Source organism: Antechinus flavipes, chromosome 1 (genome assembly GCF_016432865.1).
Source record: "Antechinus flavipes isolate AdamAnt ecotype Samford, QLD, Australia chromosome 1, AdamAnt_v2, whole genome shotgun sequence".
Classification (NCBI taxonomy): domain Eukaryota; kingdom Metazoa; phylum Chordata; class Mammalia; order Dasyuromorphia; family Dasyuridae; genus Antechinus; species Antechinus flavipes.
In genome coordinates, this window is record NC_067398.1 from 100,580,474 (window position 1) to 100,594,587 (window position 14,114).

The window sequence follows — 14,114 nt, forward strand, 5'->3', positions numbered from 1 at the left end:
AAGAATAAGTGGATTCTCTTTGATGATTAAATTGTTTGTAACTAATTATCATTGGCATGCATGTATAAGTGGTAGATGATCTAATCGTTGTGGTCTTTTGGCCTTAGCTTAGAGACAACATGATGTAGTAAGTGAGCTTTCAGTAAACTTGAAAGCTAAATTCTTTCTTACTTTGTAAATGTGAGAAACTAACAAATTTCACTTTTATTTATTGATATGCAAAATAAAGAGGGATTCTAAGAGCTGCTCCTGTTTACAGTCATGTTTTCAGGATTACAGTCTTTTTTTAAAATTTATTTTGCTGTATTCAAAAAAAGTACACTAGTATACAAGCAGTTTTCCATCAAGATAAGGCACTCCATCATAACCTTCCTTGTAAATAATTCAGACAATTTGGGTTTTCGCCCTAGTTCTGCCACTGACTAATTTCATTACTTTGAACAAATCAATTTAATATCCCTGTATATCATTTTACTCATGTACATTAGAAAGACTTCTGATTAAATTATATCCAAATTACTTTGTAGCTCTCAATTTTTTTTCTTTTAAAAAATGAGCCATTCCAAAAGGCAAAGGAGATTCTTTGATTTTGCCAAAACTGTTACAAAATAGAGCATCATTTCTTTCTTTCTAAGATTTGTTAATTTCTTTCAAAAATTGACATAGGGTTTTGTAAGGATGAATGTTGAAAATTATCCATGGTATATTTTGAAAATAAAAGCTTTAAGTAAAAAAAAAAAAAAAGCCAGGAAACTGGACAAGTAGTATAAAGTATATAATACCTATTAAGTAATCAGTGGCATTTGGAGATTGAAACTAAGTAAAGATGATCAAAAAGCTTAGACATAATTAACTCCTAAAACTTGCTCACTTTGTATTTTGCATAGAAAATATCTTTCAACGCTATGGAACCTTAGCAGGTGAACTCTTCATGATTGAACTAGAAAAAGGCCGAACTGGTTTGGGCCTGAGTCTTGCTGGAAACAAAGATCGATCGAGAATGAGTGTTTTTATAGTTGGAATTGACCCAAATGGTGCAGCTGGGAAAGATGGTCGACTACAGATTGGAGATGAACTTCTAGAAGTAAGCTCTTGTGCACACTATTCAATGTCTCTGAAGACAAGACAATTTTAGTGAAAAGAATCACCAATTTGCAATGAGCAATAATTCATTTTTATTTTATTTAAAAAAAAATTAGGATCTCATTGGTTATTGAAGGTCCAGTTGGCCTTACCTAAATGACTATGGATAAGTCACCTAGCTCCTTATTTGCTAAACTATAAAATAGGAATTACAATACCTCAATTATGTATCTCACTAGATGAGTGGTGAAGAAGATGCTTTGTAAAAATAAAGCACTATAAAACATAGTATAAAATATCAGCACATTCTTGAACTTCTGTTGCCTATGAGTCAAACGGAGACTCATTTGGGATTGTGACTGTTGAGATTCCTGTTAGGTACTGGGAAACTGGCGGCAGTCACAGCAGGAAAATCCTCTGCATAATTTGAATAGATTGTTAATTGATGAGAGAGCCAAATTGCAAGTGACTGGAGCTAATAGAAGACTGCAAGCTCCAGTGACTTCCTGCTTGCCTGACAGATGCCTTAGACTACTAGTGCACATGGTGACTAATCTTAGACACTGCATGGTCATTAAACTGTGCATGTGTGTATATATATGTGTTATGTATGTTATGTATGTGAGAGACAGAAGGACAGAGACAGACAGAAAGAGAAAAGGGAGGAAGAAAGTAAGATTATCTTTATTTCCATCCTCAGAAATTGATTGTTAAATATATATATATATATATATATATATATATATATATATGTATATGTGTGTGTTCACATATGCGTATATATATATTTGTATACATATATGTGTGTATCTATATCTATAGATATAGATAAAAAGTTAAAATCATTTCATCAGAATGATCAAAAGTAATAACATGGTATACTTTTATTAAGTAGTAGTTTATGAATGAATAAAATCTAAATTTCAAGGAAAATTTATATTTGTTTTATACAGATAAATGGGCAAATTTTATATGGAAGAAGTCATCAGAATGCTTCATCAATAATTAAATGTGCCCCATCAAAAGTAAAAATCATTTTTATCAGGTAAGCCATATTTTTCTACTAGTTTTCCAAATGCTTTAGCTAGAAAGTCATTTGTAAATTCTATCCTGTATTCAAAGCATAGATGAAAACCAAATGTGTGTTGTTGTTTTTTTTAATGAATATCACAGATTTGGCTTTTATTTAAATTGAACTTAATATGATTATATTTTATTTTCTAGAAATAAAGATGCAATAAATCAAATGGCTGTTTGTCCTGGCAAAGGATTGGAAGGTTTACCTTCTACAGTAGAGGCTCTTCAGAATCAGGAGGTATCTTAGTTATATATATTTTTTCCTTTGTGAAAAGACTTTATTAAGTGCTCTGTAGAGTGGTGCTTTTAAATTAATAAGGAAAAAAGAATCAAGGTAATTGATATTGATACCTTAATTTTTTCCACATATTTAAAAGTCTTTTAATATATATGGCCCTTTTTTGCTGTAGTCACTTGATTTGGCATCAAATTTCTAGTCATGTACCACATGTTCTTTCTTTCTTTCTTTCTTTTTTTTTTTTTTTTTTTTTTTAATGCATGAGGCACCTAGATTGTATAGTGGACAGAACATTGGGGTCTGCAGTTAGGAATACCTCAGTTCAGATCAGGTCTTATATTCTTAGTAAGTTGTATGATCCTGTGCAAACCATAGAGGTTATTCTGCCTCAGTTTCCAATTCCTAAAATTGGATAATAATACCACCTACTTTCCAGAAGGATTGTATAGATAATAATTGTAAAGCACTTTTCAATCTTGAAAGCATTATGTAAGTATTAACTATGATTATGGCTAATTCTTCATCATTAAACATTTTTTTAATCCTAAATGCACCTTTGACAATCCATTTTTCCAAGTCTAGCCTTAATTATGTTTCTTGGATTTCTGTCATTAAAATGTGCACTTTAAGAACAACAGTCTTTCTTGTTTCTTTGGGAGAGCATCCATTTTTAAATGCTGCAGAATTAAAACACTGTAAGAAAACAATGAAAAACATGTGTGGTGCAAAATCTAGCAATCAATTGACAAAACTAAGTTAGAATGGGAAAATCAGCAAAATTCAGTTCTAGCTGATGAAAGTCAAAAGATTCTAGAGCATCCTGGTGATAGTAGAAATACATACACATGCATATATGCACAATTATTGTCACAAAATTATACCAAATTACTTGTTCTAATTTCCACACAACTACAAGTTTCAGTAATAATTTAAAATTATCTGATCCAAAATTCTCTAAATTAATCCATAAGCTTTGGTTCATGAAATTATTAAAGCAAATAAAAAAGCCCCCTTTTGAAATACCAACATGCACTAATGAGCCAATATTTACTATCCATGGTCCTCAGTTAATTTCTATGTTTGAAAAAAAAATTTCACAAGTATAAAAAATGTTGCTTTAGGCATACAGGAGGCTAATACTCTAGGAGGGGAAAATGACATATATATATATATAAATTAATATAACTTCATTATAACTTTGTATAACTTGTTATATGTTATTTGTATCTATGTTTTAGTTGGACATATTTTTATAAATGCAAAACAGGCACAAATATTCCTATTGTTCTACTATAATAGAGATAACAAATTTCTAACTATAAGAGGGATAAAAATAATAACTTTAAGAATTAAGAAGTAAAGAGGAAGCGCTATGTATATTCTGCAAAGGGCAACACAATTATCTACTCAATGTTTTATTGTTTTGAAGTGTCCTCTTTTCAGTACAGAGTGATACACAAATTTGTTCTGTTTCTTATAGTACTTTGAAGTCCTCTTTACAATGCTATTTTCTCAGAAAATAGATTCAAGTGCATATGAACAGATGACTTTTTAATACAGTGAATCCGTGTCTGCTACAATCTTTCTTGGTTTTACAGTTAAAGTTGTGTGAGAGAGAAGTTCATATAGCTATTCATACCAGCTGACTGATGTTAGTATGAACAAAGCACTTCATTGATGGGAGTTATTGTTGCTATAGAAAACAGTGGAGCATATCTTGAGTTTTCAAAAGGATACATTTAAATGGTGATTGATTTCAAATAGAGGAGAAAAAAAAAGGCTAATGGATTCTGAGGTAGGGTTGGTTGTTTTAGGGAATTTGACTTTTTAAAAAACAAGGTTTTTAAACTTTATATATGTTGTAGCCATCTCAGAATACTGTTTTTAAATGGTGTAACATTTAAAACCCAATTACAATGAAATATAGTTCTCAAATATATTTTTAAAAAAAGTTTTTGAATCTCAGGTTAAGGAACTTGTCTTAGAACTTTTTACATAGCTACTTTATAGAAATTCTATGCAACCTTGGAAAATCATTTAATCACGAAGGCATGTATTTTATCAGATGATTGCGAGTCAGTTTGGAAGATAACATTTGTAAATACCATGATGTGTTAATAATAATAATAATGCCACTTGGTTGAATGGTTTAAATTAAAATGGATTTTTTTGTTTGAAAATATACTTGAATTTTTTTTTAATTTCTCCTTTAGGTTGAATTGAATGTTACCAGTTCTATTATAACAACAGATTTCAATTCTTTTAAAAATGTTCACCATCTGGAACTTCCCAAGGTAAATTTACTTTAAATAGCCATGAAGTTTATGTGTCTTTTCAAAACAATTTCTAAGTTATAGCTAAACAGAGAAATCACTTTCCTGAGAAACATTTAATCATGGATAATAAAAGTCAATCTATTATGCTCTAAATCAAGCATTTATTAAGGAACTGTAATGTTCCAGGCACTACCTTACACACTGGCAAAACATATGTTAAGTGAAATATTCCCCATTCGTAAGAAACATAGAGACCAATAGAGTAGACAAGAAGACCTCGATAAGTATATGTAACTTAAATATAAAGAAAATAAGTATAAAATAGAGACTAATTTCAGTTGATTATTTAGATTTGAAGCCAGATTGCAAAAGAAATGATGAGTGAGAGGTGAAATAGAAGCAGCCTTTTGTTTTAATTTTGTCTGAATAGAGGAAGACAAACAATTGAGTCATGTATTTTCTGAAAGATAGCTGTTAAATATTTTTTTCATTTTCTATCTATTTGGAACCTAGATGTATTTAGTAGTAAGCATTGAGTTTGATCACAAACCTACAAGAAATGGATATTTTTTTAAAAAGTAATTATTAAACGTGGATTATAACCTGAACAATTTTGTAATAGCAATATATCTTATTTGTTTTGGAAATGTTTATGAATCTTCCCTTCAAGGTACAAGTGAATCATTCCAATGTGGCTTATTTTAAAAAGACTTAGGATACATTTCATTTAGGAGATAGGGGTTTGAAAGAGAACATAACTTTTACACATTCTATCAAAAGAAACTTTGTTAATGATCCAAGTTTTCATTTCTTAAAAACTTTCCTTTACTACTCCTGGGAAATTTAACATCCTGTTTCAATGTTGATCTTGTGATATGTGATATATGACATTCACATATGCAAGTGTGTGTGTGTGATTAATACAAGAGTGAAGTGTCTTCTATCAATACAAGTTAGCACATTCTCTGAAACATATAATCTTAGAGAGTTAGTCTGAATCACTGAGAAGAAAATTGACCAAGATCACCTAATCAGCTTGTACCAGGTTTGAAGCTAGGTCTTCCTAGCTTTGCCATATTGTCTCTATGAGTTAAAGTAAAGAGAAGTAAAGAGCCTTTTTTTTTTTTTGTGATTTTGGGCCAAATAATGAATATCTTGAGCCTCAGCTTTCGTATGCTTAAAATGAGAATAATAATTGTATTACCTGCCTTTCATGATCAAATAAACACAGAGATATTGTAAGGATCAAATGAGATAATGTATATAAAGCACTCTTGCAAACCTCAAAGCACTATATAAATGCTAGTTCTCCTCCTCCTCGTCCTCATCATCAAGAGTAAAACAGGGATGTTCTGATAAATATTTAATAAACTGGTTTGGGGGTGTTAGGTGGCATAATGGATAGAGAATCAGACTTTGAATCTGAAAGACTCTATTCAGTAAGTTCAAATCCAGCCTTAGATACTTAATAGTTGTGTTACTCTGGGCAAGTTAGTCAACTGTGCTCCAGTTTCCTCATCTGTAAAATGAGCTGGAGAAGGAAATGACAAACCACTCCAGTACCTTTGCCAAGAAAACCCCAAATTAGGTCATGAAGAGTAAGACATGACAAAACAACTGAACAACAAAACACATACATATACAAATAAAATATGTATTTCCATATACATACACAGAGACACACATTTTAAGCTTAATCTGTATTATTAACTTTTTTTAAGTCTGGACAATCAACAAAACAATATATCCCATTCTCATTTACCAAGACTGCCAATTACTGAAGTATAAATGCTAACTCCTCTCTTCAAAACTAAGTAGAATTGTTTCTAGCATATTCCTGTCTATATGATGTTTTACAACTTTAGAATTCTATATAAAATTTTCTTATGTAGGGAATATAACAAGAAACAAATTTTTTATAAGCAAAGAATTGTTCTGTGAATAACTTTTTCAACTTAATATTTAAATATTTCCAAATATCAGATATTATTAGCTTGTAAATCATGTTTTGGTCAGAATTATTGTTAGCACATCTTGCACTTTTGATTCCTTTTTCATATCCTTAGAAATATTTTAGAAAAATATGAACAGAGTGAGGAAATTATTACTGCATTTCACATTTCTGAATCTGCCCCCAAAGACAAGAATTATTTTGTGTACACATATCCTTTTTCTCCTTAACCTTAGACATCTCAGCTTACCTTCTTACATGCTTATTTTGAACTTTTTTGAATTACTTATTAGATAGAAATTTTTTCCTCCCACAGATCTATTCTTGCTAATCACTAGTATTCATCCTGACAGAAGTGAAGTGGAGAATTAGTAATTTCTATAGGCTGCCATTTTGAGCATTTTAGGCTTCTCAGCTCTCCAGATCTTTACATCTTCTTTATTAAATAGATGAGACTAAAGTGTTTTTCTTCTGTTGGTTTAACAAACATTGTTTTCAAAGAAAAATAATGCTAATTTTGTATTCTATGTTTGAACACCAACTAGCTTGCCAGAAACAAAATGGTTCATTAGCAATCTATAGATTGAGAGGAGATATGTTCAAACTGGAATAGTTTTCCATTCACTCTGATATGTCTCTGCCTCAGGCTTTTAGGTAACATTTATACTAATGTTAAATAAAAAAAAATTAGTACCAGCGTACTCTTCTTCCATTCTCAAGGTATTCATGAACTTTTTCTCCTTCCCAATTTCTGCCCTCATATTAGGGAAAAATTGATCCCATTCCATTTTAACTTCTTCTCTATTTTTCCTATGTTATCATGGATTTTCATATTTCTTCTTATCTATTGGCTGCTTCCCAATTGCCCACAAACATGCTCACATCTTCTTCAACTTCAACAAAACCTTGGTTGGTCCTTTCAACCTTGGTTGGTTCAATTAACTATTATATATTTTTTCTGCCATTTCTGATAAAACTCCTAAAGAAAACCCTATACAATAGATGCCTCTACTTCCTTTCCTCTCATTCTTTTAAAAATATTTTATTTTTCTTCAATTACATGTAAAATTAGTTTTAACATTTTTTTAAAGTTTCAAATTCTTTTCCTTCTTCTCTTCTTCCTCTTTGAGATCATAAACAGTTTGATAGAGGTTTCCTTATCCTCTTAAATCCATGCAGTCTCATTTCTGACTTCATTTTTTTGTTAAAACTGATATTCTAAAGTTATGAATGATCTTATTGCAAAATTCAATCATCTTTATTCAGTCTTCCTTCTCTTCGACTTCTCTCCAGCTTTTGAACACTGATCATTCTCTTTTCCTCTTCCACTTTCCTTTTCCTTTTCTTCTTTCCTCATCTCATTTGGTGATCAGCTCCAATGGATTTAATTATCATCTCTATGCTGATAATTCTGAGACCTACCTATCTGTTCTATCCTCTCTGTTGACTTCTAGTCTCTCATCTTCCACTGCCTTTCAAATATTCATAATCATAATTTTAGATATAGAATAGATATCTTAAACTCAACATGTGCAAAACTAAACTGCTCCCCTCAACCCCTTTTTGCCATCCTTTTGCCTCATCCTGTCAGTTCTCCTTTTCAACATCTCCCAGATTTATTACCCTTCCTCTTCCTTCTGTTACCCTGGTGCAGGTCTTCATTTTCTCACAACAGCTGGATTATTGCAATAATCTGCTGGTGAATCTCTCTGACAGAAACCTTTTTCTACCTCAGTCCATCCTCCAATCAGCTATAACACTATTTTTTTTCAAAGTGCTGGTATGACTGTGACAACCCCATATTCAATAAACTCCTATGATTCCTTATTACTGCTAGGGTAAAATATAAAATCCTCTGTTTGGAATCCAAAGCCTTTTATAACCTAACTCCTATCCTCTACTTTTCCGGTCTTCCTACACTTTACACTCCCCTTCCTCATGTAATCTTGTATCTTGTAACCCTGGCCACTTTGTGGTTCCATGAAAAAGACATCCCATCTCTGATATCCAAATATTTTCTCTAGCTGACCTTAAAGCCTGGAATGCTATGCCTTCTTATCTCTACTGCCTGGTTTTCTGAAAGTCTTAAAATTCCAACTTCTAAAGAAGCTTTTCCAAATCCCTCTTGATTCTAGGGCCTTCCCTCTGTTAATTATTTCCTGTTTATCCAGTATATAGTTTGTTTGTGCATATTTGTTTGCATGGTCCCTTAGATTGTGTGCTGGGCTGAGACTATTTTTTGACTCTTTGTTAGCCCTGCCTTCTCCATCTTCCTCCACTTACTTAGCACTGTAATTGTGCTTTGTAAAAGTTTAATGAGTTAGTCAACTCAGTCATTCTTAGAACAATATGTTGTTACTCTATGCAACATTTTCTTGATTCTACTCCTTTGCTCTTCATTATTTCCTGCAAGTCTATCCATGTTTTTCTGTCATCAACCTCATTATTTCTTATAGCACAGTGATATTTCATCAAAATCAAAGAAAGGTCTTTTGTGCCCCACTTTTCACTTCCAACCTTCCTTTCTATGAGGCTTTCCCCAAAATTCCAGAAATACCTTTTGAGAGTAATATTATTTCTTAATATTTCTAGGAAACTTTGATAGTTTTTTTTTTTTTTACATGTCTCTGCCAAGTGCTTGTTGTGTTTGTACAAAACATTACACCTAGACACTGGGGATCCAGAAATGAAAAATGACACAGCCCTTACCTTATCTTTAAGGAACTTACACAAGTAAGTATGATAAAAGATGGCATGATGGGGGAAAGCTGAGAGCTAGACAAGACACTCTTAAAAATCAGAAGAATCTAATAGATCACTTTCAACTGTGGGGTGGGTCATTAGAGAAGGCTTCATGCTCTCTGAATTGTGCTTTGAAGAAATCAATGGACTTTCACAGATTTAAGGGTGTCTCCTCCAAGTATTGGAAATATTACAAAGTTATGAGATTAGGATAAAGTTGGATAGAAGGTGATTCAGTTTACCTGGAACAAAGACTATGTGAAGAAATGATGAGGTTGAACAGATGTTGCCAGTTGTAAAAGACCTTGAATGCCAGGGTTGGATAGGTTGTGAAAAACCACTGAAAGTTTTTGAGTGGAGCAGTAACATGATGATAGCAGCACATTATGAAAAAGGAATACCTTGGAGGCAGGAAGATATAATTAAGTTTAGGCCTAAACTATATTGGTTGTAGTAAAAGTGGAAAAGAGGGGTCAAGTACAAAATTTTTTGAGCATATGGAAACAAAAATTATAAGCAATAGGATGTATAAGAGATATGTGAAGTAAGGGATAAGGAGAGTTATTGACAAATAAAGTAAAAAACGACCTCAAGATTGTGAACCAGGATTTTTTTCTCTTTCTAAATACTGTCCCTCCCCACATACAAAAAGTTGTAAAAATTACTGACTTTGATAATTTCATTCCTATATTCACTGACAATAAATGAACATTCAATTTACTTTTTTTTTGATTAAATGGAAAAAAAGAATACCATGGAAAATCCAAAACCTATAGAAAATTATTGGTATTTGACTTTAGTTTTTGTTGGTGCAGTATCTTAAGGAAATATACCTTTCTATTTTCCTGTATTCTGACTTTTAGATAAGAATTCACTTATTCACTAACTTCCTAAATTAGGAACAAGATAGTTTTCTCTAATAGCAATAGAGACTATATTCTCTTTTCTTCACAACTCTGTACATTCTACTTATTGCATCCAGTAGAGTTGGAAAATGTAAAACAACAACAATAATAACTTTTATATAGCAACTACTATGTGCCAGGCATGGTACTAAGCCCTTTACAAATATTATCTCATTTGATCCTCACAACAATCCATGGAAGGAGAGCCTATTATTTTTCCAATTTTACAGAAGGGGAAGCTAAGACAAACAGAAATTAAGTGACTTGTCCAAGGTCACACTACTAGTATGTATTTGAGGCTGAATTTGAGATGAAGTTATCCTGACTCTAGGCCCATTGCTCTATCCATTGAGTCACCTAGCTCCTAAGGTTGTTAATTTTAAAGTACTACTCCATAATATGAAGGTATAGTAGTCTACAAGTATATATAGAGTGATCACTATAAGCCACCATATATTTGTTGAAAACATATTATGGAAGATTAATCTCATTTCTTTTTTTTTTAATCATTATTAATCTGGTAGATCATGATTAAAGCCATAATGATGTAACTGAGTTTAATAAGGGATATGACAAAATTTCTATGGTATCTTCATGGACAAAATGAATACATATGGGCTAGAGTGTTCCTTGTATGGCTAGATACTTAAAGAACTGATTCAAAGACTCAACCCAGAAATAATTAATTTTAACCTGATAAAACATCTCTTAATCATTATCTTATCCTTTGACCTTTTTCTGGTCAACATTTTTTATTAATGACTTGGTTTTAGGCATGAATGGTATGTTTATGAAATTTATAAATGACTTGAAGTTAATATGTTAAATGACAGAATCAGAATCTTCAGAGCATGTCCATGGATGAAAATTTTTGACTAAATCTAATTATGAAGAAACTTAATGGTATAAATGTCAACTCCTTTCCTTGAGTTCAGGAACCAATTGTGCAAATAAAAAATTAAGGAGGTATAGTTTGACAAAAGTTATAAGGAAGAACAGGCATTTTAATGAACTATAGCTTAGTATAAGTCAGTAGTGAAGTGGCTATCAATGCTTTCAAGCTGCATTAAAATGAAGAATAATATATATAAATATATATATATGTATATAATATAAATATATATAAATAAATAATATAAAAATAAGAATAAAAAATGAAGAATAATATAAAGAACAAAGAAGAATGTAACTCTGTATTCTTTAATGGCCAGAACCCAATCATGAATGTTGACTTTAATTCTAGGTGGCTCATTTTAAAGGACATTGATAGGTATATCTATAAGAATAGGATCAGAATGAGGTAAATTAAAACTAGGCCCATATGAAGATTTTTGGAAGAAGCCAATGATGTTTATCCTAGAGAAGAGTAAGCATGGGGAACATTGATAGTTGATTTCCTGTATCAAAAAGATCATTATGAAGAAAAGAGCTGTGATTTGTTTTGCCAGGCTCTTCAGAACACAATCATGAATAATGGTGGAAATCACAGACAGATGGACATGGCTCAATATCTGGAATAATTTGTTCATAATATTTAGCTACCCAGAAGTGAAATAGGCTATCCAAGGCTCAGTTCTTTATAAACTAAGATCTATAATTGTAGACTTCCTAACAGCTTGTCATAGATATTGTAGACAGAAGAGAATGGAATTATAAAGAATGTTTTAGTGCTTCTGTATTGTGTGAAGCATCATGCTGGCATAGGAGTTGAAAAGCTAGACGATCTCAACTTTCAATTTATCCTAATGAGGTGACATAATACACATAAAAAATTCAACTTCAGTAAACTTATAAAGGCCCCATAGTCTTTAGAGTAAAATCCAATGTGTAGTTGATAAGTGAGGAGACTTTAGGGTAAAATAGCAAATCAAGTGGCATTATCTAAGAATTCTGGAAAGCAGCAATATAACTGATAAGGAAGGAGAGATAGTGCCTGAACAATGATTATTGACATAAGTGGGGCCAGTGAGAGGGCTAGAAGAGAGTCAGGATCTGGTTTATCTCAAGAAGAGGTGGAATGGACTGAAGTGTAAAAGATTAGAATTAAGACAGAAGAGAGAATCCAGCACCTGTGCCATGGGACTGGCATGACAGGGGGAGGAAATACATATATTAAAATCTTATTAGCCCCTTGAGTACCCATTGATATCTCAATGTTAGCATCTACCTGGGTTAGGTAAAGGTTTTTTTTTTTTTTTTTTTTTCTCACATATGGATTGAACCAGGTAAATTCTTAAAAGGAGAAGCAGTATTACATAGAGGATGAAGTATTGGGCTTATAGTCAGGAAGACACAATTTGAATCCTATCTTAAATACTTGTTACCTTTATAACTTTGGGAAAAGCATTTAATTTATCTAGTCTCATCTGTGAAATAAATTATTCATTAAACTTATTAAGGCCACATGGTCCTTAGGGTGAAATGCAATGTGTAGCTGATAAGACAAGAGACTTTAGTGTACAGTAGCAGATCAGATGGTGTTATCTAAGAAATCTGGAAAGCATCAATGTAACTGATAAGGAATGATCTCTAATTTCCCTTCCAGCTCTAAGTCTATGATCCCATGATTCTTTTAGTTAGGAGATTCTGTGAATCATTGACCAACAAAAATCAAAATTAAAAAAAAACAACAACTTTTTATTAATTTTCTTTTGCTTTTCTTCTTTCTTTCTTTCTTTCTTTCTTGCTTGCTTGCTTTTCCATCGCCTTCTTTTTAAAATATAACCTTTGCTTCTGAGAGGCCCAACCTTTATGAAGAATTCAGAGAGGCAAAAAAAAAAAAAAAAAAAAAAAAAAAGCAATTCAGTAAACCTAACCAGCATATCAACCAAATCTGACAATGTGTACAATTTTACATTCCCATTGCCTGTCACCTCTGCAAAGAAGCATGGGAAGACATGTATACATTTTCATTTAGCAGTAGCAGTCTCATTCCTCCCCATTACTTTTATTTCTGTTATGTGGGTAGAAATTACAAAGAAAAGTATTGTTGGCTCTGAGATCAAGATACACTGCAAAAAAACTATTTTGATATTGTTATATCTAATAGTAAAGAGAATTACAGGCTGATATTATTAAGCATTTGGTTTTGATAAAAGAAAATGTGAAGGATATAGATAAAAGAAGTTCAACTCTCAGGATTAAACAGATTTTCAGTGAAATTCTTTGTGTTCCAGAGTTTGGGACACCTTTACCCTGCAATCACAAAACTCAAGTATCCATGGAAACAGACTCTGGATACTAAGCCCTTGTTAGCACAAGGAGGATAAAATTAATGGCTGCTTTAGGATCAGTTCTTATTTTGAGTGGGAAGTCCATAAAGAAAAGAATAGGACAGAGAAGGGGAATAGTGAAATGAAAGAATATACTATTTGAAAAGCATATTAGATACAGAAAAAAATCAGGCATATGTCTCATATAATATTTCCAAGTTCTACATACATATTATTGGTTAGATTGAAAAATGCAGATTTATTAGATGCTTAATATACTTGTTTCAATGCTTTAAAAGATACATTATTGCCTTATTGTGGATGTTTCTTCCACTAATGCATAGCATAAATTCTTCATGATTTAGAATATTATTTTTTATGGCTTAAAAATAAATTTACCCCCCAGTTTACAAGTGCCTGGAGATGACGCTCTCTCTCAGACTGGCTCAGTTGGTCCTTGGGTAGCTGATTACCAGTAGTTAACCAGGTATTTCTGCTTCAGCTGCAAAAGGGGTTAGATGTGAAAATGTGCATCAAATTTTTAGAATGAAATTATAAAGCCTTGAGTGCAGAGTAGAAATCTTAAGTTCTTTAAGCAAGAGGTTTTAAATAATTTCCAACTACTTTTCT

At 31.9% G+C, this 14,114-nt stretch overlaps 1 protein-coding gene across 1 annotated transcript in view; it reads left to right on the top strand.

Moving 5' to 3' along the window:
* Positions 1 to 14,114, top strand: part of MPDZ (multiple PDZ domain crumbs cell polarity complex component) — a 215,033-nt gene that overhangs the window by 167,179 nt on the left and 33,740 nt on the right. Inside the window, exons 29-33 of the mRNA XM_051970827.1 lie at positions 888 to 1,084; positions 2,037 to 2,128; positions 2,308 to 2,398; positions 4,612 to 4,692; positions 9,347 to 9,362. Coding sequence (XP_051826787.1) covers positions 888 to 1,084; positions 2,037 to 2,128; positions 2,308 to 2,398; positions 4,612 to 4,692; positions 9,347 to 9,362 — 477 coding nt within the window. The remainder of the gene's footprint in view (positions 1 to 887; positions 1,085 to 2,036; positions 2,129 to 2,307; positions 2,399 to 4,611; positions 4,693 to 9,346; positions 9,363 to 14,114) is intronic.